A 27,361-nucleotide genomic window follows, 5' to 3' on the forward strand; every position below is an offset into this window, starting at 1 on the left:
ACCTATCACGAGGCCTTTTGGGAGTTCACTGGCTTCGGGTTTCATAGGAACTCTGAAGTTAAGCGAGTTCGCGCGAGTGCAATCCCATGATGGGTGACCCAGTGGGAAGTTTTCGTGTAAGTTCCCAGAAACAAAACCGTGAGGGCGTGGTCAGGGCTCAAAGCGGACAATATCATGCTATGATGGAGTTGAGCCAGAAATGTGGTGGAGGCTCGAACCGGTATGTGAGATACACACATCGATATGAAACAAGTAGTTTTCACCTTTATTAGAGTTTTCTATGTCTGTCTCGCGAAAGAGTAAAACAGAGAGTTTTCTATGTGTGCAAACTGCAAAAGTATGCTTCATTATAAACAATTCAAGATGCAAGACGGTGACAAATACATGTTTGAATAAAAATGATATATGGTAGTTTAAATGTAAGGATCATGGCATTATTTAAATTTATTGTATTTCGTGAGACATGCAAGCATGTTCAATATTGTAAGCATATACAATATCTTAAACTAAAGAGATTGTTTCTGCTTAATCTGGACACGTCTTGGCTTTTTCTTATTCATTAGAGGTAGATGATAGTCATCATATAATTTCACTCAAAGAATTATGCCACTAGCTATATAATTTAGTAGTATTTTTTTTTACTTGTAAATAAAAAGTCTTAAATTCGACCCTTACCAATGACAAATTCGATACCTAATCATGGTTGTCATTTTGTGGTTCCCCCAAATCTCCCACTAGCATATTTTGTATGACTATTTTTATTTATTCCCCCCTATATATATGACCATTACTTTTTCCTCTTCTTGTTCCACCGTATGGGTGCAGGTTATTTGATCTATCTCATAAATTATATATGAATCAAGTTGTAATTGTCATTGCTTAACAACTCTAATTTTATCTACTAATAAGTAAGAATTTAGTTTTATAAACAATTAAGAATTATTTGAGTAGTTATAACCAATACTATCTGTACTACCAACCCTACCTAGCTAGCTTAACAAATTTTCTTGAATTATCATTTTCAAAGTGAGAGACTGAGAGTCTGAAAGTAGGTGCAAAACTCTTCGCATGCTAATATATAGCTGGTTGTCTCCGTTTGCTAATAATTTGTCTTTGGTTTTCCTCCTGCATCTTGCCAAAGAATGAACACATTACTATTTGTTGGTTCCACAATGATGTATAACTTAAGTTTTCATTTGAAATCTCCCCGTGGTTAGAGACAAGCAGGAGAAAAAACTCTTAGCTGCCGACCCATGCTTTTAGCGTTGGGGTCGGCGACATCATTTTTAATCTTTTTTTTCTTTCTCCTCTTTGTTTTTAGTTATAGTCACACTTTCGTTCTCTTTGTCAAGGAGAGCCTTCAATTCGTGATTGTGTGGTTGCTTTCTACTTTGTCGATGAGGGATTTTGTGGTTGTGGTCATGGACGTTGTTTGTTTAATCTCAGATTCTAGAGAGGCGATTGTTGTTCATATATGAGGTGGTAGTGTTTGTGGTTTGTATGCCCAGCAAACTACTATGAGAAGGAAACTCGACGTTTGTTCGAAGGGACTCATAGCAGGGCTTCTTTGCCAACAATTGCAAAATCATCAGAGATTGAAGCGGCCTTTCCTCATGGAGTCTCTGCGTTATTTCTCAAACTTGTAATATATCTGTCCTCGTGACTAGGGTTTAGGATTGAGGGTCTTCCATGATTGAAGAAACGTATTGTATGTTGATGTGTTTGTAATTGTAAGGTTGACGTTTTTTCATTTATGAATTTTTTACCGTAAAAAAACAATGATATATATCTTAAGCAACTAATTGATATACATTTTTATTTTAATATTCCAATATCGTAATTATCTTTCTGATGGAGTAGTACTACCTAATTAATGATTCACATAAGAACATAACAAAATTGATATCATATTAACCTAATATGGGGGTTGTTGAGTGGTTAAGCTCATATATGAATGAGAAGTTGAACAACCATGCTTTTAAGTAAAAAGAAAAATAAGAGTAGAGAAAATGTGCATTATTTTTTTATTATTAGACTTTTTAGCTAAAATGGTTTATGAGGTTGACAAAACTTTTCATTTTGGTTGCTGACGATAAAAATCGATAGAAGTGGTCCTAAGTTTGTCCATTGTAAATCATTTTGTTCCTTTCATAAAAAAGAGGAAAATGTTTGGTACTTTTTCATACAAATGCAAAACTTATGAACTAGACCATGTTATCCTCCATCCCAATCTTTCATTGCTTATCAAATATTGCCCCTTTTGGAAGTGTAAATTTAGCAGTTAAGCCAGGAGAAGTGGGGAACAGTATTTCTTGTTTGTATCAATACAAGAGTGGGTGCCAACCCTTGAAGTTAGCCTACATGATCACAGGAGATGATATGGTATTAAGCATTAAGCTAGATATAGTATAAGTTCAGGATTTAATTCATGCTTATATATGTAACACAAAAGAAAAAGAACATAAAAACAAAGTGGGAGCCAACCATTAGCCCATATGAAAATAGTAATGGCATTAAATTGACTGGAGTTTTTATATTTGGATACAATGGATTGGAAGTGTTTGAAGAATCATTTGACAAATTAAAGAAGATAAGATACAGATGTAAATGAGTGCTAACAAGGAACCAAACCAAAGAGAGATTGTTTTGAGTTGAGTAGAGGAAACAAGGCAAATGCCAAAAGGCTGATCGATCGACCCATGCATGTTTATTACATGTGAGTCATGTCCCCCCCTCCATGTTCATTTATTTCATGTCCTCTTGTTGTGGCTATAATTTCTCACCCTATTTTGTTTGCCTCTTGGACACTTTTTTCTTTGCATGATAAATTTTTGTCCCTCAAAGACGTAGCAAACTTTTAATTATTTGGTGTATGACTTGTGGTTCTGGCTAACTTCTAAACCCATACACCACCAAAATTCATCTTATCTTTTTCATCATGGAAGGGTGTGACTTTGATCTCCTAAAGGTAATTTTATATACGAAAGTGGTTAAAAAGGTTACTTATAGTGCATGAGAATGTAAAAAACTAATTAAGCATAAAAAAGTTACAAATTCAAAACCTAATGAAGGATTTAGTTTGCCTATATTATGAATGAGTATGCTAAACGAGTGAAGGCAAGCATTAAGGTAGGGATTGAAACCTCATCTGGTTTTCACGACTTTAGGATTTTGAGGGTCAATAGCGTTGTCACCCCTCAATTTTTGCTCTAATATCTTCGAGGACGACACCTCTATTGACCCTCAACTTTTTTGCCCCAGGTTTTGGGCTTCATTCATACCTCTTGTTTTCAATTTCTTAGATTGTTACTTTCTTGAAAAGTTATATTTTTTTAGGGCTAAAATTGTGTTTAGGGCTTTTATTAGTTCTCTATGGTTGGAGATGGTCTTAGTATTATGGTTGAATAATATTCTTCTTTACTTGGAGGTGAAAGATTTTAAGTAAAAATCCTGTTGTGACAAGTTTTGATACTAATATTTCTCCACCCATCATGTAAATATTATTATATTTCCTAAAAAAGAGGGGAAAAAAAAGAGATTCCATATGTCAATTAGCTTAGCTGGGTCTTATTTGTTGACACCTTACAACATCTCCAAATAAAATGTCAAATTTAAAACATCAAATTTAAATTTGATGACTGACTTGACAATTTGATATATTATCAATATTTTTCATTGTTGATTATAGTACGGGTGCAAGCCCAAACGTCACTACTAACTAACAATCAAGCTGTAGAAGGCTAGACCTAACAAAAATGCAGCTTTACCATCAAGTGGTTGTCAACCATTCTGTCCTAGTTGAGTTTCGATCGAGTAAGCAATGAGCCTGGTTGCGCTGCTGCTTCTTGGGCTTTTACTTTTTTCTGATCGTTATGAAATTGTTTGTCGGCGATTTTTCGTTCTAAGTTGAGCTTTCATTTTTTTTTTTTTTTTTTTTGTTCGACGGTGCGAGAGGGAGTTCAATTGAATTAAAAAAAAGCAAAAAAAGCTGTACCTAGTTAAAGGAGGACATTGTCCAAAACTTGGACTGAGAACCCATCTGATTAAAGAGTTTGGTCATTTTTCGATAGAGTGTTCCCCTTCCTTCCAAACATGGATGAAATTATAAAACGTAATCTTCAAACAACCAATCAAGAATAAGTAATGAGGTAATTTGTAATGCCTGCATTGTTCATTAATAGTGTTTTGTGGTGCATTTTTAACACTTGAGTCTAATGTTTATCGGTATATTACAATTCATCATCCAAACATAGGGTTTTCTGTCTCTTTCTCTCTCAATTCTTGTCACCCTTTATATACCAGTACTCATGTAAAACAATCCCTCTTTTTTTCACTCCTCATATCTCATGCATTCAAGGAAGGTCTTTAAAACAAAATCCAATAGTTACACTTTATAGATTGAGTTATTGATTGTATAGAGGATCACATAAACTTTCTTCTGCGAAATTTTACCATCTATACATGAAATTTTTACCACAAAGTACCACTTATATACATTTCTATTATATATTCGTAAACAAGTTGCGTGACCCATATTATGTGACATTCTCACATGAATTTGTTTTTTGCACCATAGTGCCACTTGAAACCTTTTTCTCGTGCTAAATTATAATTAGTCTCACAAACTTATTCCAGCTTTGGGGAAATTTTTCAATCATCCGAACAGACGACCAACAGTTGAGAGAATGAAGAATATAGAGGCCAGCACCAACCAAAGGTCCACCTAGTACTCGCACCACCACTACTACTACTACTACTACTACTATAAGGCAATAATTTAAAATAATAATAATAATTATACAATTGGGGAAAGAAAGGACACTGCAACAATTGTTTGATATACACCATCCTCAAATCAGTATACGTCGAAGCCATATTGCATGGCGACAAATTGCCAGGAGCATCGAATTTTTCTGAATAAACCGGTGCAAAGACCAAATGATAAAACTCGACAACCTTCATTGATCCGAATAGGTAAGTTGCAAGGATATTCAACTTCTTAATTGCGTCAAGCCGAAGAAACTGGACTCCAATCCTATTTGGACCGTGTTTGTAATTGTCGGAGATGGAAAAAACGAAGTATACAAGAAAGCCTCTTAAGATCTCAAATCAAGCAATCAAATGGCTCTAGCCAGTCGTTACTTGCTGCTTAAGATACTTGCTGCTTAAGACATTGCTTCAAAGAATAACTAGAACCCCGGAGCAGAATACCACCGAGAAGCTAAAATTGCAGTTGGCAGCACAACTCTTTAGGCGATGCTCCTCTGAAAGCTCCCTCTTTTAATTCTTTCTTGGGGGAATGATATAAAGGCCAACTATTCTAAAATTTCTCCCTCCTCTATATCGTCATCTGCCAATAAGAATCTCCTGACACTTGAAAGATTTCTTTCTGTCACTCCTTCCTTGGTAAATTCACCTTCCAAATCAAGAAAATCATCAGGATTAATTTCTGCCATAAGACCTGAGTACTCGTCTATTAAGCCTTGATCAAAAGCAAAGTCCATGTCTTCAAAAAACACTTGCTTCTTAGCATCGGAGCTGGAATGTGAATCGTTGCAAGTTTCCACAGTTACAGACAAAGGCCTAGCAAATGAATCATCGGGTGGCTTCTCACACCTCCTTTTATTAGATATATTAGGCGGGGAACTTGAAGTCTCATGTTTCATGAGATCAAAGACCATAGGATAGATGTTGTCTTCTTCTATCTCCTCCTCCTTAGAGGGAACACCTCCTGCGCTCAAATCATTTTTTCCATAAGTCCTAAGCTCTGGTTTGCCGAAAGTAGGAGGGGAACTTTTAACTACTTCAAAATCAAGACTGTGCGAAGGGAGAAATACATAAATGACAGGGTATTCCAAAATAACTAAGTTTGCTAACTGCTGCCTTATTGGAACGCTTACATCCAACTCACAGAAAGGTGACCTAGTGCCCTGTAATACATCCAAAAGATAAAACAGAAATAATTATGAGGCAGTAGTTTTATATTTCTGAGAAAAATAATCAAAATAGTACCAAAGCTGGTACAATAGGATCAAAACTGAATTCTAATTTGACCCAATGAACACTATTTTTCACCATAGAACCTACAAGTACACCAATATACCATAAACAAATTGAGTGTGTGTGTGTGTACACGTCTCTGACATTTAGATTTACTGCAAGAAAAGAGCGCCCAGAAAAACAAAGCTAGTTGTAGGTTGCAACTTCATCACCCATAGCAGGTGGAAAAAGCATAGGTAAGCCTAGAATTATTTAATGGTCCGGGTTTGACCTCATGTACCCCTTGAGATACTGTATTTTTCTTGTTTATCAATAAATTCTCCTCAAAGTCACATCTCATGATAGCAATGCTGGAGTGGGATGGACTTTGCGCCAAATTTGGAGAAAAAAAAAAAAAAAAAAAAAAGAGCAAAAAAAGAAGTACCAGCAGAAAAAAGTGGTATTCAATCCATCTAACACAATGAAAGGTGCAATGAACATAATGATGCAGTGACATCAGTCACACAGTTAAAGCTATGTAACAGTGGAGTAAACTAAACTAGGCAAACCCATCTTACAAACTACATTAATTTCTTTCTTCAAAGTTCAAACTATTTTTTATCTTCTTTAAAGCCTTTCTTTGTCATCGGTAGCTTTTTCTTTCACCTTCATAGTTCCACATTTCCTACTGTCACTATCTTCCAAGACTGATTTCACTAAAGCCGCTTCTACATCTGGTTTACCATAGAAATGCCAATTATTCTTTTCACCTTCATGATTCTTCCAAGATTTGTGCACCTTAAGAAATATTTACTTTTTTTAATTTAAAAGAAAATAAAACAAATATATTAAGGCCTAGACTATGAAGCAGAATTACAAACCTTGGGATATTTACGAATAAAAAGCTTGAGAGAGTCCAACTGTTCCTCGCAGAATAGCTTTAGGTGATGATTCCATGGGCCAGCTTTTAGATGGTTTTCGATAACAGAGCAGAGGTTCTTGTTTTCATTTACTCTGCATGAAAATCAATATGCATCAGTTATCAAAAAACATTACCCAAGCCTAGCCTAAGAAATTAAACATTACTAGACTTCTCAAAGAGGGAAGCAGCTTACTCATGGTCAGTTAAAACAACATCCGTTAAATGAAATTGCCATTCAATTGTCCAGGAGATGCATTTCTTCCTGAAGCAGACCAGGCCAACAGAAAAAAAATATTTAAGAAAATTAATGAGTGATTCAAATCCTCCACAAACACGTTGGAACACTCACTAACATCCTCATTACAAGGGCACATCCCAAATTTTATATAGGACCAAGTATTAATCCATCCCCCAATATTAATCTAGACTGGAAAAGCTTTGAAAGTTTTTACCTTTGATCATATCGAGTTTGATTTTTCTCCCTTTTTGACATTCCACTTGGTAGAAATAAGAGTTTCGTCCTGCGACTGGCAGCAGCACTCCGAAGGCTTTTAAGGCAAAAGGGTAGCCTGAAATTATTGTATCTGCACAACTTATTTCTCAATCTGTGAGCAGACTCAGCAACCCTCTTCACTTCCTCAAGCAAATTGTAGTCTACCAACACAATTGTCAATACAAATGCAATGGTTAAAATACGCAAAAACAAAGTAACAAACTTCACAATGCAATATAAAACCCAATTGTTGAGCTTTTAGAAAAACTACAGAGAATGTTATATCCGCAAACGGGCATCAAAATCGATCCCAAAAGAATATGAATTCGACCATTTTATATCCTATACGTTATTTTATCTTCTTCAAAACCTCCAAACTAGGTACTTAAAAGTTCAAAGATTTATGCAAACAAACTGCAAAATTATCACGAAAAGACAGTCCTTTGTCCATGAAAACACTCACAGTGAAAGAAAAAGCACTGAAATTTACCGAAAAGAGGTCAAAATTGCAACCGAATTGATTCCCACAGCTAGAGACAATTGAAAAATCTAAAAAAACTTATAAGGGGTCGAATTTAAATTAAAAAAAAAATAAAAACACTGGAATAAATCAGAAAAATAAGGTACCAGAAAGGAGCTGATTATTGTCCATCTGAGAGAGGGGGACGAAGTTGGTTAGGGGCCTCTTGCCCGTACAGCCAGAGCGAAGCTTGTGGGCCTTGACGCACGGAAGGCTACAGGAGCGTACGGAGCAGCCTGGGCATTTGTACTTGGACGCCTTCTCTTTGCACTCTTGGCATATTTTCGGGTTTGGTTTCGCTGAACCAGCTTCTCCTCCTCCTTCCTCCATGGGTCTTCTTTCACTCACACGCTGACAGACAATTTTGAGGGGTTTTTTTTTTGTTTTTTTTGTGGGTGGGGGGGGGGTGAGGAACAGTACCATAGGGTTTATGATGAAGGAAGATTCCGACGACGCATCTTGGGTTTGCTTTTGATTTGAAAATGTGACGACGTCGTGCGGGGTTAGGTCCTGCCCTTTGGCTTGCTATACCCCACCCGCATCGCTTTCACTCAATGGAAAAGATTTATCACTAGACTTCCAAATTTACCCTTAAATTTTAAGTTCAGCCGTCTGAACTGTACGCACCAGCTTATCTCTTTAACCCGTCTACCCAGGCCACCATCAGTCGCAGGTGACGACTGCAAGTTGCTGGCTACAACCCATGGGAGCGAAAGATAGAGAGACAGAGATTACAAGAACTGGGAGAGACCAAAACTGCAGCCAATATTTTGGTTCATCCATAATCAGCCCAAATTTCATCGGGGTGGGCCGAGCGGTAGAGACGTGTTTATTACGGCCTGCAGGGTTTGGTTCTGCGGTGAGAGAGTCACTGCCTGTTTTTGGTCATATCCATTCATTAATCACAGCGTGAACCGCCGATTTTGTTTTTACATTATCACCTCAATGAAAAGTGGAAAGTAAGGCCATCTCCAACCTATTCGAGGCCATATGGTCGAAAATAGCCGAAATGACATTAAAACTGTCTCCAACCAAAGACTAGGCCAAAGGGTTTGTGGGCCCCATCGGGCCACAATTGGAGAATTGGACCAACTAGTTGGCTCAAGCCAGCCAGCCTCGGCTAGTCCAGTATTTTGAATCTCAACGGCTATTTGCTAACATCAGCTAGCCATTAAATTTGATTATTATTTTTTTTTAATTTAAAATTATATATTTTTTTCCTATAACTACCTAAGCCATTAAACAACATTAAATAACTTTAAGTAACATTAAACAACATTAAAAAAACATTTAACAACATGAACCTTAAACAATATTAAAAAAAACAAAAACATTTAACAACATAAAACTTAAACGCCTACTCCATACTTCTTTTGGCCCAAAGATGTGCAACAAGATCATGTTGTAGGTACTTGTTTGTGGCACGCGAACGTATCATCATATGATGCTTCATGTACTCATTTAAAGAGATATTACCAGTTCTTAGATTCAAAGGCAAATTAGGCCCATCATATATTTTTGCACGAGCCCTTCTTGACGTATTTGGATCCTCTTGATCGTCATCAGACTCTCCATCAATATACTCATCTGGCTCATCATCCACAATCATGTTGTGTAATATGATGTACGACATCATAATGGAGTTCAAATTTTCTCGACTCCACCCTTTTGCCGGTTCCTTAATGATCTTCCACTGTGCTTGTAGAATATCGAAAGCTCTCTCAACGTTTTTCTAGTATACCTCTTGGTGTAAGGTAAACCACATTTTGGCATCATCCGCGTGGTTTGCAATTGCTTGGACAAGTGTCGCCCACTTTGGGTAGATGTCATCTGCCAAGTAATACCCCATGTTGTACTAACACCCGTTGACGTAGTAGTCAAGTTGAGGTGATTTACCCTCCATCAGGTTATTGAAGAGGGGTGAATCCTCAAGAACTGTAATATCATTTTGGGATCCTGGGACTCTAACAAAAACATGTCTGATCCATGTGTCAAATGACGCAACCGCCTATAACACAATAGTTGGCTTTCTCGATCTTCCGCTAAAGCCTCATTGCCATCCGATGGGATAGTTCTTCCATTGCCAATGCATGCAATCTAATGACCCTATCATGCCCGGAAAGCCACAGTCTTCAGCTTTGCGAATGAGTCGATCTAGATTTGCTTGATTTAGTTGACGGAGGTACCCCTCTTTGTAAAGCTGAACAATTGTATGATAGAATTCAACAAGATTATCAAGGCATGTAGATTCAGACATACCATATGTGTCATCCATCGCATCAACTGGGGAGGCATAAGCCAGCATTCGGAGTGCAATAGTAACCTTCTGATGAGGTGAGACACCATGGCGGCCTGCTCTGTCCAGTTTCTGTCGAAAGTATGGATTGACATGTTAGACATCATGAAGGAAACGCTCGAAGACATCATGCCTCATCCAGAAGCGACGTTTGGAATCCTCTTCGTTGTACACCAAGTTGGGGTTGAAATAGTTGTTCATCAGATTCTGATGCGCCATCTCTATTTCGTGGCTTGTAACCGCGACCAACAATAGAGCCATCCTATTGAGGTTGTTCTTCAGTTGCCTCACACGCCATGACCCCAGCCATGGCTGCCTTATATGATGCATTGCACCATGATTTATCTTCTTCATCAGACTTCTCATCTTCTCGTCTCATATGTGCCAATTTATCTTCCAATTCAAAATTAGATGAGGACCCTCAGTTGGAATCCAAAAAAGATCCAAAGTTGGAATTCATTGCAAACTTGAATTGAAAAAGATATTGGAGAGGGCAAAGCTGAATGTGTGTGAATTATAGGCCAATATCCACCCTATTTATGGACATTGGAAGCTGAAGATAAGAAGTGCCGCACAAATAAAAATCCTCTCTAAAATACCCACAACCAATTACATCTCAACATTTGGCACTCGAAATCCTATCCAAAAAATTATTGAGATTACATATCTACAAGAAATATGCAAAGTTACTCACAGATCAACACGTGGCACTCGAAGCTCGAGACGTAAAATTATTGAGATTCCTTATCAACAAGAAATGTGCAAAGTTACTCACAAATCGACAAGTGACACTCGAAATCCAAGATGTAAAATTATTGAGATTCCAACTTGAAAAATTATTGACATTCCATCTCGAAAAATTATTGAGCTAGTTTAATTTAAGTAACCATATTAATTCAATTAAAATAATAAATTATGTTTGGCCATTTAACCACCTTAGTTGGAGATGGTTTTTTATCACAGTGCTATGTTTGGCCTATAGCCCTATGGCCCCTCGGTTAGAGATGGTAAGAAATATGGCATGGCACGGTTCATTAAAATATTAATTTCTTGGAGAGCTATAGGGCTAAAAGGAGCCATTTGGCCCTCATTCGGTTGGAGATGGCCTAAGTCCCTCAACTATTTTCGGAAAAATTATTTAAATTAATTCAAATCTGCCAATTTATTTCAAATATTTTATTTAATTTTTCGTTGATTTTGAGTTACGTGACAAACATGTAGTACATTTTTTCGGAAAGGGATCCTTTCCGGATCCTTTCCACCAAGTCCACCAAGGCCACAAATCTGTGTCTTTAAAATTTGATCCAACGGCTACAAACAGGGGCCCACTTTAAAAGTTATAATAACTTTAGCCGTTGGATCAAATTTTAAAGGCTCAGATTTGTGGCCTGGTGGACTTGATGGAAGGGATCCCCTTCCCATTTTTTCATCCATTTAAATTAAGTTTGTTCATTCAATTTCATCCCTAATCAGTACTAATTTCATCCTAATATAATAGCATGATGAAATTAGCACTTTTAAATGAACTTAGGGATTTATTTTGGGTACTAAAATTTTAAATCAAATTTACAAATTAAACGATGTATCACTAATAGGAATAAGCACGTTAATCAATACTTAAATAATAATTCAATTATCAACAACCACATTATTTGATTTACAAAATATGGTTTAAAAATTTGCTCTCTACCGTTACATCATTACCCATTATTTTATTGAAAATATATTTAAGACTTATTTTTCACTCATGTAATAATTGAAAGACTGAAAAATAGACATATCGCACCAAATCATAATATCTCAATAGGATTTTAATCAAATTGATTCCCATAGTTTGGTCAAGCAAATATGACCTCATTTGGGTGAATTTCAATGCTTTTACTAGATCGGATGCTTTAAACCTTAAAAATGGTATAAGATTAACCCATTTTGTCAATCACAGATTCTTGTCCTTCCCAATCAAATTTTAGTAATTGGTACTTAATTTCGTGGGACTTGAAAGCCGAAAATCTTCTTTTGGGGTTTGATGGATTGTGGAAGTTGTGTGATTTTGGAAGCAGGTCTACCAGTCACAAGTGCAGGGTGCTCTGAGAAGCCTGAAGAAATAAGTAGAGTATTCTAAAAAGCACACAATACCTGCCTATAGAGAACCTATGGTTGAACATAAAACTTTATTTTCCAACTTGAATGTGTGATCTTCGGAGAAAATAAGCGCTGTATTTTTACTTATTTATGTTTGATGAGGAGTGTAGGAAGCCTTGTTCCTTTTTCTTTGTGCTTGCCTTGTGTTTTTTATTAGAGCATGTCATTGTCCATAGAAAATTCAGACTTGGAATTCTCTAACAATCCACCGCTAATTGATTACGTCCAATCCAAATAAGATTGATTGACTGAAACAGGTTAGGCAACACTTCTGTTAATTTTAAGATTACGCCAATGATAACCAATAATAATTTGATGCTAACTAAAAATAAGAATATCGCTTGTATTGAAAGAGGACAATAATACAATCAAATTCAATAGACAAATTGCAGAATTAAAGAAGCAAAAAATGAAATGAATAAACAAAGCACCGTAAATATGACCGACATCGCAAGTAACGATGGAGATAAATCAACATGTGTATGTAACAAATTGTCTATCTAACAAGAGGATGAAAATCGTTAATAATTCTACCGTTGGAAGAGGTTCTAGATTCAAATTTTACAAAAAGTGTTGAATATTTTGCTTAAAGAGAGTGTTATCAAGAGGATGTAAGCTTGTTTAATTAAAAAGTCAATTCAATCTCTGTTGCAGTTTAGGTGAATATTAACATGTGAAAATTAATGGGAGTCAAAAACTTGATGAACATTAAAGTCCAATCATTCTTTTGACTCAAAAAAAATTTATATTGGTTTCTCTCCTAGTGTGAATCTTTCCAATCATTCTTTTGACTCAAAAAAATTTATATTTGGTTTCTCTCCAAGTGAGAGTCTTTCTCCCTTATTGAGAGTTTTTCTCACCCTTTTGTGTGAGGTTTTCAAAGTCGAGCAATTCCAATGGCACTGACCCTAGCTTCGGCTAGGGTCGGTTACAGTTTCCCCCTTTCTTTCCTTCTCCTCTTTTCTTTTCCCAATTTGTTTCGTATGTATTACCCCGCTGGTATGCCTCATTCTTGTTCACCCTTGGTTCGATTTTCAGCCATGTATCTTGTTGAGATTGTGTGTAGAGCTCTAGTGTTTCCACCAGTTCGGGTATTTCCAACACCACCACTTTCTCATTGCTATCTGCCTTTTTCAGCAGTGTTGTTTATGGGTATTCACAGACTTCATCTTGATAGTTGGCTTCTATGCCTTAGTTGTTGGCTATCCTTACTTTGTGACTGTGTTTGCGGAGCAGATTGGAATTGGATGGTGCATTTGATGAGGTGTTGTTTGGTTGTGGGTAAAGAATGGTGTAACATCCCACATCGCCCAGGGGAGTGTATCCTGTAAGCCTTATATGTATATATTCTCATCTCTACCTTGCATGAGGCCTTTTGGGAACTCACTAGCTTCGAGTTCCGTAGGAACTCCGAAGTTAAGTGAGTTCACGCGAGAGCAATCCCAGGATGGGTGACCCACTGAGAAGTTCTTGTGTGAGTTCCCAGAAACAAAACTGTGAGGGTGTGGTCGAGGTCCAAAGCGGACAATATTGTGCTAAGGCGGAGTCGAGCCTGGGATGTGGTAGGAGCCTGAGCCGGGATTTGACAATTTGGTATCAGAGCCAATCCCTGGCCGGAAGTGTGTTGACGAGGACGTCGGGTCCCTAAGGGGGGTGGATTGTAACATCCCACATCGCCCAAGGGAGTGGATTATGTAAGCCTTATATGTATATATTCCCATCTTTACCTTGCATGAGGCCTTTTGGGAGCTCACTGGCTTCGGGTTCTGTAGTAACTCTGAAGTTAAGCGAGTTCGGGTGAGAGCAATCCCAGGATGGGTAACCCACTAGGAAGTTCTCATATGAGTTCCCAGAAACAAAACCTTGAGGGTATGGTCAGGGCTCAAAGCGGACAATATCGTGTTATGGCGGAATCGAACCAGGGATGCAGTAGGGGCCCAAGCCGGGATGTGTTGGTATCAGAGCATGATTTGTTCAGAGCATACTTAGGACCTTCTATTACTGTAGTAATGTGTCTATCATGATGTCATTTAGAAGTCACAACTTCCAGATTTGGTGTCATTCGGCTCAGTTGTGCAAACCTTTCTCTGTTTGAATTGTCACCTTCTGGTTGAAATACAACAATTCGTGTCGGGATTGTGCCTCAGTAGTAATGAAGTGGATTGTTGGATGACTTTCAACATCGGATGGATACTCTACGACGTGCATTCTTGGGAAGCGATGTGTTTTAGAAATCTCAATTTGAGGAAGTCTGGTCAAGACCAGTTGTAGATCCGTAATGGCGATGCCATTCTACAACATGCGTTCCCTAGGAATTGCGGGTGGAGTCGGCTCTACATCGAAATCTTGGGAAACAGAAAAATCTTAACGGTACGAGTTGGTTAAGATCAACTGGAAATCTGAATCGGTGATGTCACTTTGCGATATGCGTTCCCTAGGAATGGTGGGCAGAGTCATATTGTAGTGGTAACTACTCAAAATATTCGAAGTGCATGCTAGAGAAAGCGACAATCGTTAGTTGTTGCGAAGTTTAATAAGTGCTAGTTGTGATTTTCAGTTTAAAGGCTTGAGATTCCACCATATTCATCATTGTACGAAGATCGAGCTTTGCTCTGAACTTCTCTAGACTCATTAAGCTTTGGTTTGCTCAAGGGCATCACTTTAAGTTAACCAATCGTATCACTGCATGCATACGCATGATGCTTTGTATCTTTCTTCTTCGTCATTCTGTTGGTTCAGAGGTTATATGTTTAATTTTTGAATTTTGATTCAGCTCTTACAAAGTAATGTGAATTTCGAAATGTCTTTGGCCTCGTCAAATCTTATAAGCAATTCTTAACTATTCTTGAGCTTAGATTTATTTCCTTTTGGCTAAGAAACCCGTCAACCTTATTGTGATGATTAGCCAAATAATCATAAATAGTGACTTCTATTTCTACAACTTCACCTTCCTTCGTTGGTTTGTTTCTCAATGTGAACTGGATCATGCCGGAACATTCTACTGAGGGTAAAAAAAAAAAAAAAAAAACAACAACAACAACATTTGTTCTCGGCATGGTTTCTCACTCAACTAGATATCTTGCACTCTAGATTTAATGGACTTGTTTTGATCCTCAAATTCTTGATTGTTCTTTTAGCCTTCTCTACATGGTTTCTCGCTCAATCAGTAAGGAATTCGCGATCGATCGATTCGGCGGAAGTGTGCGCCCAATTCTTTTCGATTCGAACAGGAATATTTGGGGCATAACCTTTTCACAAGCTCACCAAACTTACCAGAAAGAGTTCCACATGGGTGTGGAGTTTGAGCCGTCTTTTGGTAGGAGACTAGTGAAGATTGTAGTGTAGGTGATCAGCAGATTGCATCACTATCTTCATGCTGAATTGAATGGTCACCACTCATTATCCTACTGCAATTCATAATGATCATATCGTACTATGGTAGACCTTTTCGATGATGTGATGTGCTCATCTCAACGCATATTTCCACTGCTTCACTTCCGAACCTTATTGTTGTGAGTATGTGGATGTCGAAAACACTTCTAGCTGATCTGTTTGGTGCACTCTGGAATGGCACCACAATGCGATCGAGGCAAGAATCGGAAGATCTTTACACTTCTCTTGAATGATGTGTGCTCTCATAGGGTGTTTAGGTTGATCACTTGCGAGTCCTTCTTCTTTCCACCAACTTTAGCCTTGTTTGACTAGAAATCTGCAACTAAGCAAAAATGGAGAGATGGATTGAGCATTGCAACAATTCCCAAGAGATACTGCTTGTTGGGAAATGTGACTTCTCGTTTTCTGCTTGCTTGGCTTGAGCTTTTAAGTTTGCTATTAACATGGTAGCCACTTTTCTTGAATCCCAAGATACCATTTTCAAATGGGTTCTTTACTGGTGAAACTTTAGATTAGTTGGTCACATTTAAAAGAATTAAGGAGGATTGGATGCTTGGTGCTAAATAGAGTTTTTACGACGGTAGTTTCTGTTTCGTCCGGTTTAAGTATGACGCTTTTTGCGACCTGGTATAAGAGTTTCTACAGGTAACAGTGGTTGTTAATGGAGTTATGAGAGCTTGTTTTCGGATGATCGAATTTACGACGTGTGAATTGGTACACCATTAGAAAATTTCTGCTTGCTTATTGAGATAATAAATGTGTGATCGGTATCGTGGACGGCCGACTATGGTATCAATAACTTATTCATTGGGTTTGTTAAGCAAGTGGGCATGAAGATTCACCTTCAGCAGTTGTTACGAATTCGCTATTGTTGAGGCTCGACCCAAAGACACATCTATTCTTAGAGTACGTGACATTTCTTATGCTTGGGCGAGACCCATTCTCATTTTCCAATTTTAAATTTTTAGTATAGGTATTTTAACTTCCATCCTTTAGTTATTTGTTTTTGGCGTTACAAATGTTTTGGGGAAAGTATCTCCGTTTTCAATTTTAAGTTAAGCACGAGTTTTCAACCTATATGTTAACACATATCTATTTTGACGCTATAGTGTTTTGCGTACTTATTTTTGACCTTACGTCCATATACGTTTTCGACTTTATATCTTATTAAAGTATGATTGCAAGAGGACTCATGTACCTGCATGAGGAGTGTAGCACGCAGATCATCCACTTCGATATCAAGCCCCACAACATACTTCTAGATGATTCATTCACGGCAAGGATTTCGGACTTTGGATTGGCAAAGCTTCTACTGAGCGATCAAACTCTTACTAATACAGTTATCAGAGGGACCAGAGGATATGTTGCACCAGAATGGTTCAGGAATATTCCGATTACTGCAAAGGATGATGTTTATAGTTATGGGGTCATGTTATTGGAGATCATCTGCTGCAGGAAGAGCCTTGAAATGGAAAGGGAAAACGAAGAAGAAGTGATACTAACAGACTGGGTTTACGATTGCTACAAGGAAAAAACATTAAAGAAGCTTATAGAAGATGATGAAGAGGCAAGAAATGACATGAAAAGGTTGGAGAGGCTAGTCAGGGTTGCAAATTGGGGCATTCAAGAGGATCCATCCTTAAGACCGACAATGAAGAAGGTTACGCAGATGCTTGAAGGAGTGGTTGATGTATCCGTGCCTTCATGTCCTCTTTTTAGTTCAGGTTACTAAAATCCACATGTTATGTTTTGTATAATTCACTTTAGTAGTGTGTCACATTAATGGCATATATTTCCATAGGATGACAACAACCTTGTTGATAGGTGCATTATTTATATATTTTCATGTTAATTATCCCTAAGCTTTGTTAAGGAATTGAATAGGGGCGTTTTGATATAGGCGTTTCGTTTTTTAGTTTTTTAGATTAAACATACACTCCTTTTGAAAATTTGATCAAACATTTTCCTATAATTTTGGTTATTAATTTCAGTTTTTCACGTAAGTTCAATTTTGTTTAGAATTTTAGTTTTTCACGACTTCTCTTGGACATTTTTATTTTTGTTTTTTTCTTTTCCTATTATCCCTATATTTATGCATTTATTATCCATCTCTATGCATTTTTTTTTATTGGTTGTTATAATTTTTACTTTTTTTATGAATATAGTAGAATATTTATAACAAAAAATTGTCAGATTTTATTATTTAGAAGAGCCAACACATAATAAAGATTTGTTCGATTATATAGCTACGTCTAGTTATCTATAATATGGACACATTTAGTTTTATAGTGGATTTGATTTTTTGTATTTCTCGGTACATTTGGAATGTAAATATATCAAAAAAGGTTATCTAATAGAGACATTTGCTTTTGTGGTACATTTGAGATTTTTTGTTCATTTGGTCTTTTGGTACATTTGGAATCTAAACGTACCAAAATGGTTACCCGACAATGGGCACATTTGGTTTTATGGTACATTTGGTTTCTCTGTACATTTGAAATCTAAACGTACCAAAAGGGTTACATAACAATAGGTACATTTGGTTTTACGGTACATTTGAATTTTTGGTACATTTGGTTTATCAATACATTTGAAATATAAACGTACCAAAAGTCGATACTTTTGTTCTTAAATGTACCATAAGTTTTAACTATAATTTTTATATATCTATATGTGAAAAAAATATGTATTGAAGACTTTTTATGGAGACATTTTTAATAGAAGAGAATTTTTTTTTAAAATACTGATAATAAGGAAATGAGGAATTAGTTAATTAATTTTTTATTTTATTTTATTAAAAAAAATATCATTTAATGCGTAGAAGGGGATTCGAAATTAAATTCCTATATTATAGGCAATTAGTTGCTAAGCTACCTTATGCCTCTATATAAATGCATTTAAATTAATGACATGGAAATTAAATAAAAAGAAAATTATTGAGGTGACAATTGATCAAAGCACCTTAATCAAATCTTTAAAATGGATGAATGTTTAATCTAACAACTATAGAAAACATGTAGGGCATTCTAATTTTCCCAATTGAACGGGGCATAAAAGAGCCTTATTACTTTCATTTCCTAAATTTCAGCCAATATGTACATTTAGAATGTTTTTGGTGATAATTCGATTTTTCGGAGGAGTTTTGATGCATGGCCAATTGGAGAAGGAAGCTAAAAGGCTGAAGCTCATTGTGTCTGAATTTTATAATTTTCCATCGGGCCATTCATTCCAGTTTTACAAATCAATCCCGCGGAAGTTGTTTTCTCGTCAGAATTGCACAGTTGTGGGAGAATGAAGATTTGGAGTCTTTTCCCATTTTTTCTAGTGGCGTGCGAGAGATTCTTGGAAAGATAAGAGATAAAGCTACGTTTCCCATATTTTTACATAATTTTCCAGAAGATAAATCGATCACAAATTTAGCGTGCAAGACAGATGACATGATTCCTAGGCCAAGAAGGATTCTTTTCTAGTTTGTGTCATTAATTGTTTAGGAATTAGTTTTATTTAGGAGAGTTTCTCCCATACCTTACAGGGTTTTTCTAGTATAAATAAGGTGTCCTAAGCTCTCTCTAGAGATCTACCCATATCATTCACACCACTACATCATTCACCCTCTTTGCCATTTGAAAATGAAGAAGAGCGTAGGGAAGTGTTTTGCCATGGACTCCGAGTTCTATTTTCCTTTTATTTTTATTTCCATTTGTAACTAAGTTATTTTCTAAGGTTTATGATAAAGACATGACATGAATATTTGTGAAGTACTTTGTTAATTATTATCTGATTATATGTCATGTTATATTCTTAATCTTTGTGGGTATTTTATACTAGATTCAGATTTCTAATGACTGATCACTTTTAGAAATTTTGCATTTAAATATTTAGATAAATCTACGAAGATGACCAATCAATTAGGTTTATTGAAACTAAGATTAAGAAAGCATAGTCAACATGATCGTATTCCGCAGAATCCATGGCTAAATCTTAACTCGAAGTTAACCCTGTTGAGGTTCTTTCCATCTCCATTTTCACCGATCCTTAGTTATGGTTGACCTGACTTATTAGGCTCACGGGCCTTAGCTTAGATTGGACAAGTAAACTTCCCTTAATAAAGGACATAGGCTCACCGACCAAAACCACTTTAACTTAGGGATTTATTTTGGATACAATTAGGTAGACTAAATTTTTAAATTAAATTTGAAAATTAAACAATGTATCATTAATAGGAATAATCACATTAATCAACACTTAAATAATAATTCAATTATCAACAACCACATTATTTGATTTACAAAATATGTTTAAAATTTTGATCTCTCTCCCGTTACATCATTACCCATTATTTTATTGAAAAAAATATTTAGGAACTTATTTTTCACTCATGTGATAATTCAAAGACTAAAAAAATAAACAAATCGCACCAAATCATAATATCTCAATAGGATTTTAATCAAATTGATCCCATAGTTAGGTCAAGCAAATATGACCTCGTTTGGGTGAATTTCAATGCTTTTACAAGATGGGATGCTTTAAACCTTAAAAAGATATAAGATTAACACATTTTGTCAATCACAGATGCTTGTGCTTCCCAATCAAATTTTAGTAATTGGTACTTAAATTCGTGGGACTTGAAATCCGAAAATCTTCCTTTGGGGTTTGATGGATTGCGGAAGTTGTGTGATTTTGGAAGCAGCTCTACCAGTCACAAGAGCAAGGCGCTCTGAGAAGCCTGAAGAAATAAGTAGAGTATTCTGAAAAGCACACAACACCTGCCTATAGAGCCCCCATGGTTGAACATAAAACTTTATTTTCCAACCGAATGCGTGATCTTCGGAGAAAATAAGCGCAGTATTTTTACTTATTTATGTTTGATGAGGAGTGTAGGAAGCCTTGTTCCTTTTTCTTTGTGCTTGCCTTGTGTTTTTAATTAGAGTATGTCATTGTCCATAGAAAATTCAGACTTGGAATTCTCTAACAATCCACCGCTGATTGATCAAGTCCAATCCAAGATAGCTACCAACAATTTTTTAAAGCTAATTCTAAATAAACAAGATTGATTGACTCAAACTTGTTAGGCAACACTTTTGTTAATTCTAAGATTACGCCAATGATGAATAAACCACCGCTGATTGATTGACTCAAATTTCACAAAAACCGTTGAGTATTTTGGTTAAAGGGAGTGTTAACAAGAGGATGTAAGTTTGTTTGGTTGAACAGTCGATTCAGTCTCTGTGGCAATTCAGGTGAATACTAACTAACATGTGGAGATTAGTGGGAGTTAAAAACCTGATGAAAATTAAAGTCCAATCAATCTTTTGACTCTTTGCAAAGGAAAACAGGTGCAGTGAGTCTTCTTTTTCAACCTTGGCTGTCTAATCTCTGATGAATCTACCAAATGTTGAATAAACCATTTATCTAATAGACTAATAACACCAGCCGGGTCAAGCTTGACTATCCTAATTGCCAGAGTCGTACCTGGGACTTCCAGATACTTGAGGCACTTGTACACATGATTAAGCAGCCACGCCTACGTATATATATTAGTAGAATTATCTTTGCTGCAAATCTGCAATTATTATTTATTTATGCAACCTTTTGGTTCCATATACTTTCTGTGCTCATCAGGTTGTGTGAAAATTGGCCATGTCTGCTTTCCTTCACTTGCTTGGCCTTTTACTTGTAGTTGTTGAACCACTATGTGTAGCAGCTCAATCTGCTGCAAATATTAGCTTGGGGTCGTCCCTCACCGCATCTGAAGACACATCTAAATCGTCATGGCAGTCACCCTCCGGGACATTTGCTTTCGGGTTTCGCCACGTCGGTGATCAAGACACCTTCTTGCTTGCCATATGGTATGACAAAATACCAGATAAAACCATAGTTTGGTATGCAAATGGAGACGCTCCAGCTCCCAAAGGATCGAAAATTGAGCTCACCGCTGATGGCCAATTCGCGCTCACCGGCCCAAAAAGCCAAGAAATCTGGAAGCCTGAGTCCGTTCTTAGTGGTGGAGTTGCGTATGCTGCCATGCTTGACACAGGCAACTTTGTGCTTGCAGGCAAGAATTCTGATTACTTATGGCAGAGCTTCAAGGATCCCGCCGACACCATTTTGCCAACCCAACTGCTGGAGATTGGCGAAAAGTTGTATTCTAGGCAGACTGCAAGCAACTACTCGAGGGGAAGATTTCAACTCCAAGTGAAACAAGATGGAAGGCTAGTTTTATATCCGGTTGCCTTGCCTACGGAGTTCGCATACCCAACATACTATGAGAGCAACACTGCCGATGCTGCCGATGATATGAATACAGGCTTTCAGCTGCTGTTTAACGAGTCAGGTTACATCAATATTGTCACAAGGAATGGAAGTATCGTAAGCCTCACAAACAAAACAGTGTCACCAATGAGAGATTATTATTACAGAGCAACACTGGATTTTGATGGGCTTTTCACACAATATGCTCACCAGAAATCGCCAAAAAATGGTAGCTGGGCGTCCTGGTTGCCTCTCTGGTCTATCCCGGACAACATTTGCTTCGATGTAAATGGTGATTTGGGAAGTGGACCGTGTGGATACAATAGCTTCTGCAAACTGGATGCAAATAGAAGACCAATTTGTGAATGTCTTCCTGGCTTTTCCGCTTTGGATTCAAATAATAAGTTCGGTGGCTGTAAACAGAACAGAATACTGACTTGCGAACAAGGCAATTCAAAGCTAGAAGATTTGTACGTTATGCATGAGTTGACTAATACTTTTTTTCCCACTTCTGCAAACTATGAGCAAATACAGCCGATGAATGAAGATGATTGCACCAGATCTTGCCTTTACGATTGTAATTGTATGGTTGCTGTTATCAAAGAAGGCACCTGCTGGAAGAAGAAGCTGCCAGTCTCACATGGAAGGCAGGACTGGAATTCGTATGGGAAGGCTCTCATTAAATTACCGAAGTCTGACGCTTCTTTAGAGGATCCACTTTCTCCAGTCTCAAACAGGGGAAAAAAAGATCAGAAAACTCTCATCTTAGTCGGAGGACTTCTTTTGGGTAGCTCTGTAGTTCTTAACTTTATATTTCTTGCAGCGATTTCTTTGGTTTTCTTTTATGGATACAAGAAAAGACATAATCTTACTAGTAGTGCATCAAGTATTATGGAAGCAAATCTACGCTTGTTTACTTATAAAGATCTAGAAGAAGCCACAGATGGATTTAGGGAAGAACTTGGAAGAGGTGCTTTTGGCACTGTGTACAAAGGAATCATATCATCCATCAGTTCAACAAACTACGTCGCAATCAAGAAGTTGGACAAAATGGCGCAAGAAGGTGAGAAGGAATTCAAAGCAGAGGTGAGAGCAATAGCCAGGACTCACCACAAAAACTTGGTCAGATTGCTTGGGTTCTGTGATGAAGGGCCAAACAAACTTTTAGTCTATGAGTTTATGAGCAATGGAACATTGGCCAGCTTTCTCTTTGGGATTTCAAGGCCCGATTGGAACAAACGAATTCAAATTGCTTTCGGGATTGCAAGAGGACTCATGTACCTGCATGAGGAGTGTAGCACGCAGATCATCCACTGCGATATCAAGCCCCACAACATACTTCTAGATGATTCATTCACGGCAAGGATTTCGGACTTTGGATTGGCAAAGCTTCTGCTGAGCGATCAAACTCTTACTAATACAGTCATCAGAGGGACCAGAGGATATGTTGCACCAGAATGGTTCAGGAATATTCCGATTACTGCAAAGGTTGATGTTTATAGTTATGGGGTCATGTTATTGGAGATTATCTGCTGCAGGAGGAGCCTTGAAATGGAAAGGGAAAACGAAGAAGAAGTGATACTAACGGACTGGGTTTACGATTGCTACAAGGAAAAAACATTAAAGAAGCTTATAGAAGATGATGAAGAGGCAAGAAATGACATGAAAAGGCTGGAGAGGCTAGTCAAGGTTGCAATTTGGTGCATACAAGAGGATCCGTCCTTAAGACCGACAATGAAGAAGGTTACGCAGATGCTTGAAGGAGTGGTTGATGTATCCGTACCTCCATGTCCTCTTTTTAGTTCAGTTTGCTGAAATCTACATTATGTTTTGTATAATTCATTTTAGCAGTGTATCACATTAATGGCATGTATTTCCATAGGATGACAACTACCTTGTTCTCCACAATTTTCTGTTGATATAGGTTAAATACAAAGTTTCGTATGAATTGAAACAAGAGCACGTGTATAAAATATTATTTTTAATAATGAAGGGGTTACAATCTCTTTATAAACTTGGAACTTTTTGATTCAACCTATGAAGATGTAAAGTGTGCGTTGTTGATCCAAGGGTCGCGCTGTCTTGATCTTGGATGAATGGATGCCGCGAGGTTTTGGCTCTTGGTAATAAAGGAACTAGCACGTGCAAGGTGCTTGGCAGTTTTTCACAAATGTGGCGAAGAATGCAGAGAGCATGTCATGTCTATGATTTGAGCGACACATGGTGCATGTCACATAAGTCCTAGCACATCGAAATTTAATGTGCTGGTGAAATAAATGTTCACTGCAATTTCGATGTCTACAAAATTATAAGCCTGGTTTCGTTATCAATCTCATGGGAGAGAGCTTTAAGTGTAATGTTATTGCCGCCTTGTAAACATTGTTCAATACTTGTTTGAAACAAGTTTTGACAGGGAGAGACACCTCTATTTCATGGTATTAGAGCATGTTGTCTCACGTGTGAAACACAACGGCTGCACGTGTTTCATATCATTTCGTTTGTGTTGTCTACGTGTTAGGCTTGAAAATTCGTCACACCTTAGAGACATGTTAATCAAAATGAATCTCACATTGATGGGAGAAGTGATCTTGTATAAACTTATAAGAAGTTGAACAGCTCTCCATATTACCAATTAATTTTATGATGAAACTTCAACTTTCTTCTTAATCGTGCACCACCTCTAACGGATCCTTCTGCCGCGTCCAAAGAGACAAGACTAAAGGGGCAAGATGGGCCGCGAGGGAATTGAGTTCGTTGGAGGAATTGGATTTGAGAGGAGCAACTGGTCCTTGGTGGGATCGTTAGAGCCGGTCGTTATCAATAACAACACGACCTGGATGGACAGTGGCGAGTAAGCCATGTTTTTCTTTTTGCCGTTCAGTTATGAGCAGTTCCTTAGTAGTTGTGAGTGTGACATGGCTTAGGTTGCTGATGGATTTTTTGAGATCCGCGTTGAAACTGACCGTTAATAGAGGAGAAGACACCATGCAAGCAAGTGGGATATAGTTAGATAAGGATCGAACCTTAAGACAATTCAGTACAATGATATAGTTTACACTAAATACAGAAAGGAGTTTACGGTTGTATGAAGAATTAAACCTTGATAATTAACTAGCTTTATATATGTAGGAAGAAAAACATTTGACCTTTCGATGCCATCTCTTACTTTCCGCACAAGTAAATACTTACCTCCATTTCGTTAAGTACGCAGGGTTGATGAAAAATAATAAATCTTTTATCAATTTCTTTTTTCTCTCCCCACTCTTGACTGTGTGAAGAAGTTGGTGGGGAAGGGAAGGAAAGATGGTCATGATTTGTTTTCCATTATTTTTTTTTTCTTTTTATTAGTTATAGTAATTTCTAACCTTTGTAAAAGAATTCAATTATAAAGAGTCGTTTTATGAGGTAGCACCTCACATATTGTTCTTTTTTTATTTGTTTATTTATTATCAAACAATAGATTTGTTAAATTAGGAAGCCAACAAGGTTCGAACTCATGTCATGATGTAAGGGCAAGACCTCGTCACCACCAAAAAATATCTTAATACATCTCATTTAGTTACCTAAACTACCCACACACCCACACACTCCACACATCACATGCCAAAACCAATCTCAAGTATTCGTCTTCACCACGACCACAACAGACAAAATTCTTGTGTGCGAACATCACCGGAGAAGAATATTCATGTACAAACCCATTTTCTATTCAATACTGTGCCATACCAGTGTCCTCATAAACCTACGGGGAAAAATTGAACAGGAACATTTCCTTCCATATCCTTTTTTTTCTTCATACATACATGAACATTTCCTTCTCGGAGGCCTTGCTATTAAAGTAGAACAAAGGCAGAAGCCACCTTCAAGTATAACCAATCTCTTTCTAACAAAAATAGAAGTCCAAGCATGACAAAGTGTAATAGATTCCTTTTATTTGTTAGTAGAACACCACTGGGCGTATAAGTTGTTGTCAAAATTGCAATCACTTATATTTGGTTCCTATTTGTAGCAGGATCGTGTGTGTTCATGATTTGTGTATTCTGGATACAGGGAAGCAAGTTGCATTGATAAATTTTCCTGGCAATGTCTAGTTAAGAGCATTTACAGGACCTAAGTAGACATTCATATTAGTACAAAAAACATATTTAGTATTAAATTCTAACATGGGGTGTATTCGACAACACGTGGACCGTTAATAAAACAATCCTAAAAACATGATTGTGTCAATTTCAGTCATCATACACAAACCACAGAAGTTGTACATAACGTTGTTTTTTATGGTTCCAGGATTTTTTGGTGGTTCAACCAGTCCCTACATCCGTACCGTTGTCGTCCCCGTCTTCAGGGTCCCCTCCCCCTCCGTCATGGCTGAAAGTTAACTTTGATAGGGCTGTCCATGGCTCAAACAAAACAGGGGGGCATTTGGGGTGGGTTTTCGTGACAACAATGTGAATTTGTGGGAGGTTTTGTCCACAGAGTTTCTCCAGTTAGGAAAGGTCTTTGACTTGCTAATTCAGTTTAGTCTGCTAATTTAGTAGCACATAAACTAGTTGGTATGGTTTTGTTTTTCAATTTGGATTCTTGTTGGTTTGATGATCAACCGGACTTAATTTGTGATGTCTTACTTATTGAATTACGATCATTTTTAAACGAAAAAGCCATATAGTTTCAACCAAAAAAACCATTTGTTTTTTATGGTCACACCTTTACAAATTTTACTAAAAAAATAATTGCTTTTGTATAATTGATTATTTTCACAAGGATAATGTTAGGAATACCAAATTTCTATACCAAATTTGCTAACCAAATTATTTGTCACCAATAAGAAATAAGAACGTTCATCAACATAATTTGATTTACAAAATTTGGTTAAAAATTTAATCTTCCTAGCATTACCGTTTTCACAATATAACATGAATATTTTTCTTTTTAAACACAACAATACAGAAATAACCCCTAAACTCGATGCCAAAAATTATAGTTGTTGATGCACAAAATCAATGAGACTTTTGAACAACGTAAAATGTCAAGTTTGTAACATTTGCATGATTGCTCCAGTCACCTAGTATGGATAATATGTAAAGAGATAAGGATAGGGAAGTAAACACAAGATGTACCTAGTTCATCCTGAGTTTGGCTACGTCTATGGATATAGGAGTTCTCATTAACAGTGAAAAGTTTACATAATACATAGGTTTAAGCATAATCATCATTGTGGGTTCTAATGACGAGTTTAAGTACAGTAGTGACATTAACCTCTAATTGTAGGAGAATTGTCTTCCTTTATAGTTGAAGAGAGTCGCTCCTTTCCTTTCGCGATTGATGTGGGACTCTAAGGTTTTATTCTGATGTTGACATGTGTCG

The 27,361-nt window shown here is 37.1% G+C and overlaps 4 protein-coding genes across 4 annotated transcripts; 2 read left to right on the plus strand and 2 right to left on the minus strand.

Annotated features, from left to right (window-relative positions):
- Positions 1-4,582: 4,582 nt before the first annotated feature.
- Positions 4,583-8,289, minus strand: LOC137748467 (uncharacterized). The gene is made up of 5 exons (XM_068488621.1): positions 8,022-8,289; positions 7,354-7,555; positions 7,095-7,163; positions 6,861-6,993; positions 4,583-5,930 (listed from the first exon to the last, which is right to left on the minus strand). Exons 1-5 carry the CDS (start codon positions 8,242-8,244, stop codon positions 5,316-5,318), a joined length of 1,242 nt encoding a protein of 413 aa, XP_068344722.1. The 5' UTR covers positions 8,245-8,289; the 3' UTR covers positions 4,583-5,315.
- A 1,675-nt stretch (positions 8,290-9,964) lies between these two features.
- On the minus strand, positions 9,965-10,589 carry LOC137748111 (uncharacterized). Its single transcript, XM_068488195.1, has 2 exons — positions 10,497-10,589; positions 9,965-10,282 (listed from the first exon to the last, which is right to left on the minus strand). Exons 1-2 carry the CDS (start codon positions 10,587-10,589, stop codon positions 9,965-9,967), a joined length of 411 nt encoding a protein of 136 aa, XP_068344296.1.
- A 6,348-nt stretch (positions 10,590-16,937) lies between these two features.
- LOC137748112 (G-type lectin S-receptor-like serine/threonine-protein kinase RLK1) lies at positions 16,938-17,477 on the plus strand. The gene has a single exon (XM_068488197.1). The coding sequence runs from the start codon at positions 16,938-16,940 to the stop codon at positions 17,475-17,477; it is 540 nt and encodes a 179-aa protein (XP_068344298.1).
- A 3,908-nt stretch (positions 17,478-21,385) lies between these two features.
- LOC137748113 (G-type lectin S-receptor-like serine/threonine-protein kinase LECRK3) lies at positions 21,386-23,870 on the plus strand. Its single transcript, XM_068488198.1, has one exon. It carries the CDS (start codon positions 21,386-21,388, stop codon positions 23,810-23,812), a length of 2,427 nt encoding a protein of 808 aa, XP_068344299.1. The 3' UTR covers positions 23,813-23,870.
- The last annotated feature ends 3,491 nt before the right edge of the window (positions 23,871-27,361 follow it).

The sequence above is a fragment of the Pyrus communis genome, chromosome 10, assembly GCF_963583255.1.
Source record: "Pyrus communis chromosome 10, drPyrComm1.1, whole genome shotgun sequence".
Taxonomy (NCBI): domain Eukaryota; kingdom Viridiplantae; phylum Streptophyta; class Magnoliopsida; order Rosales; family Rosaceae; genus Pyrus; species Pyrus communis.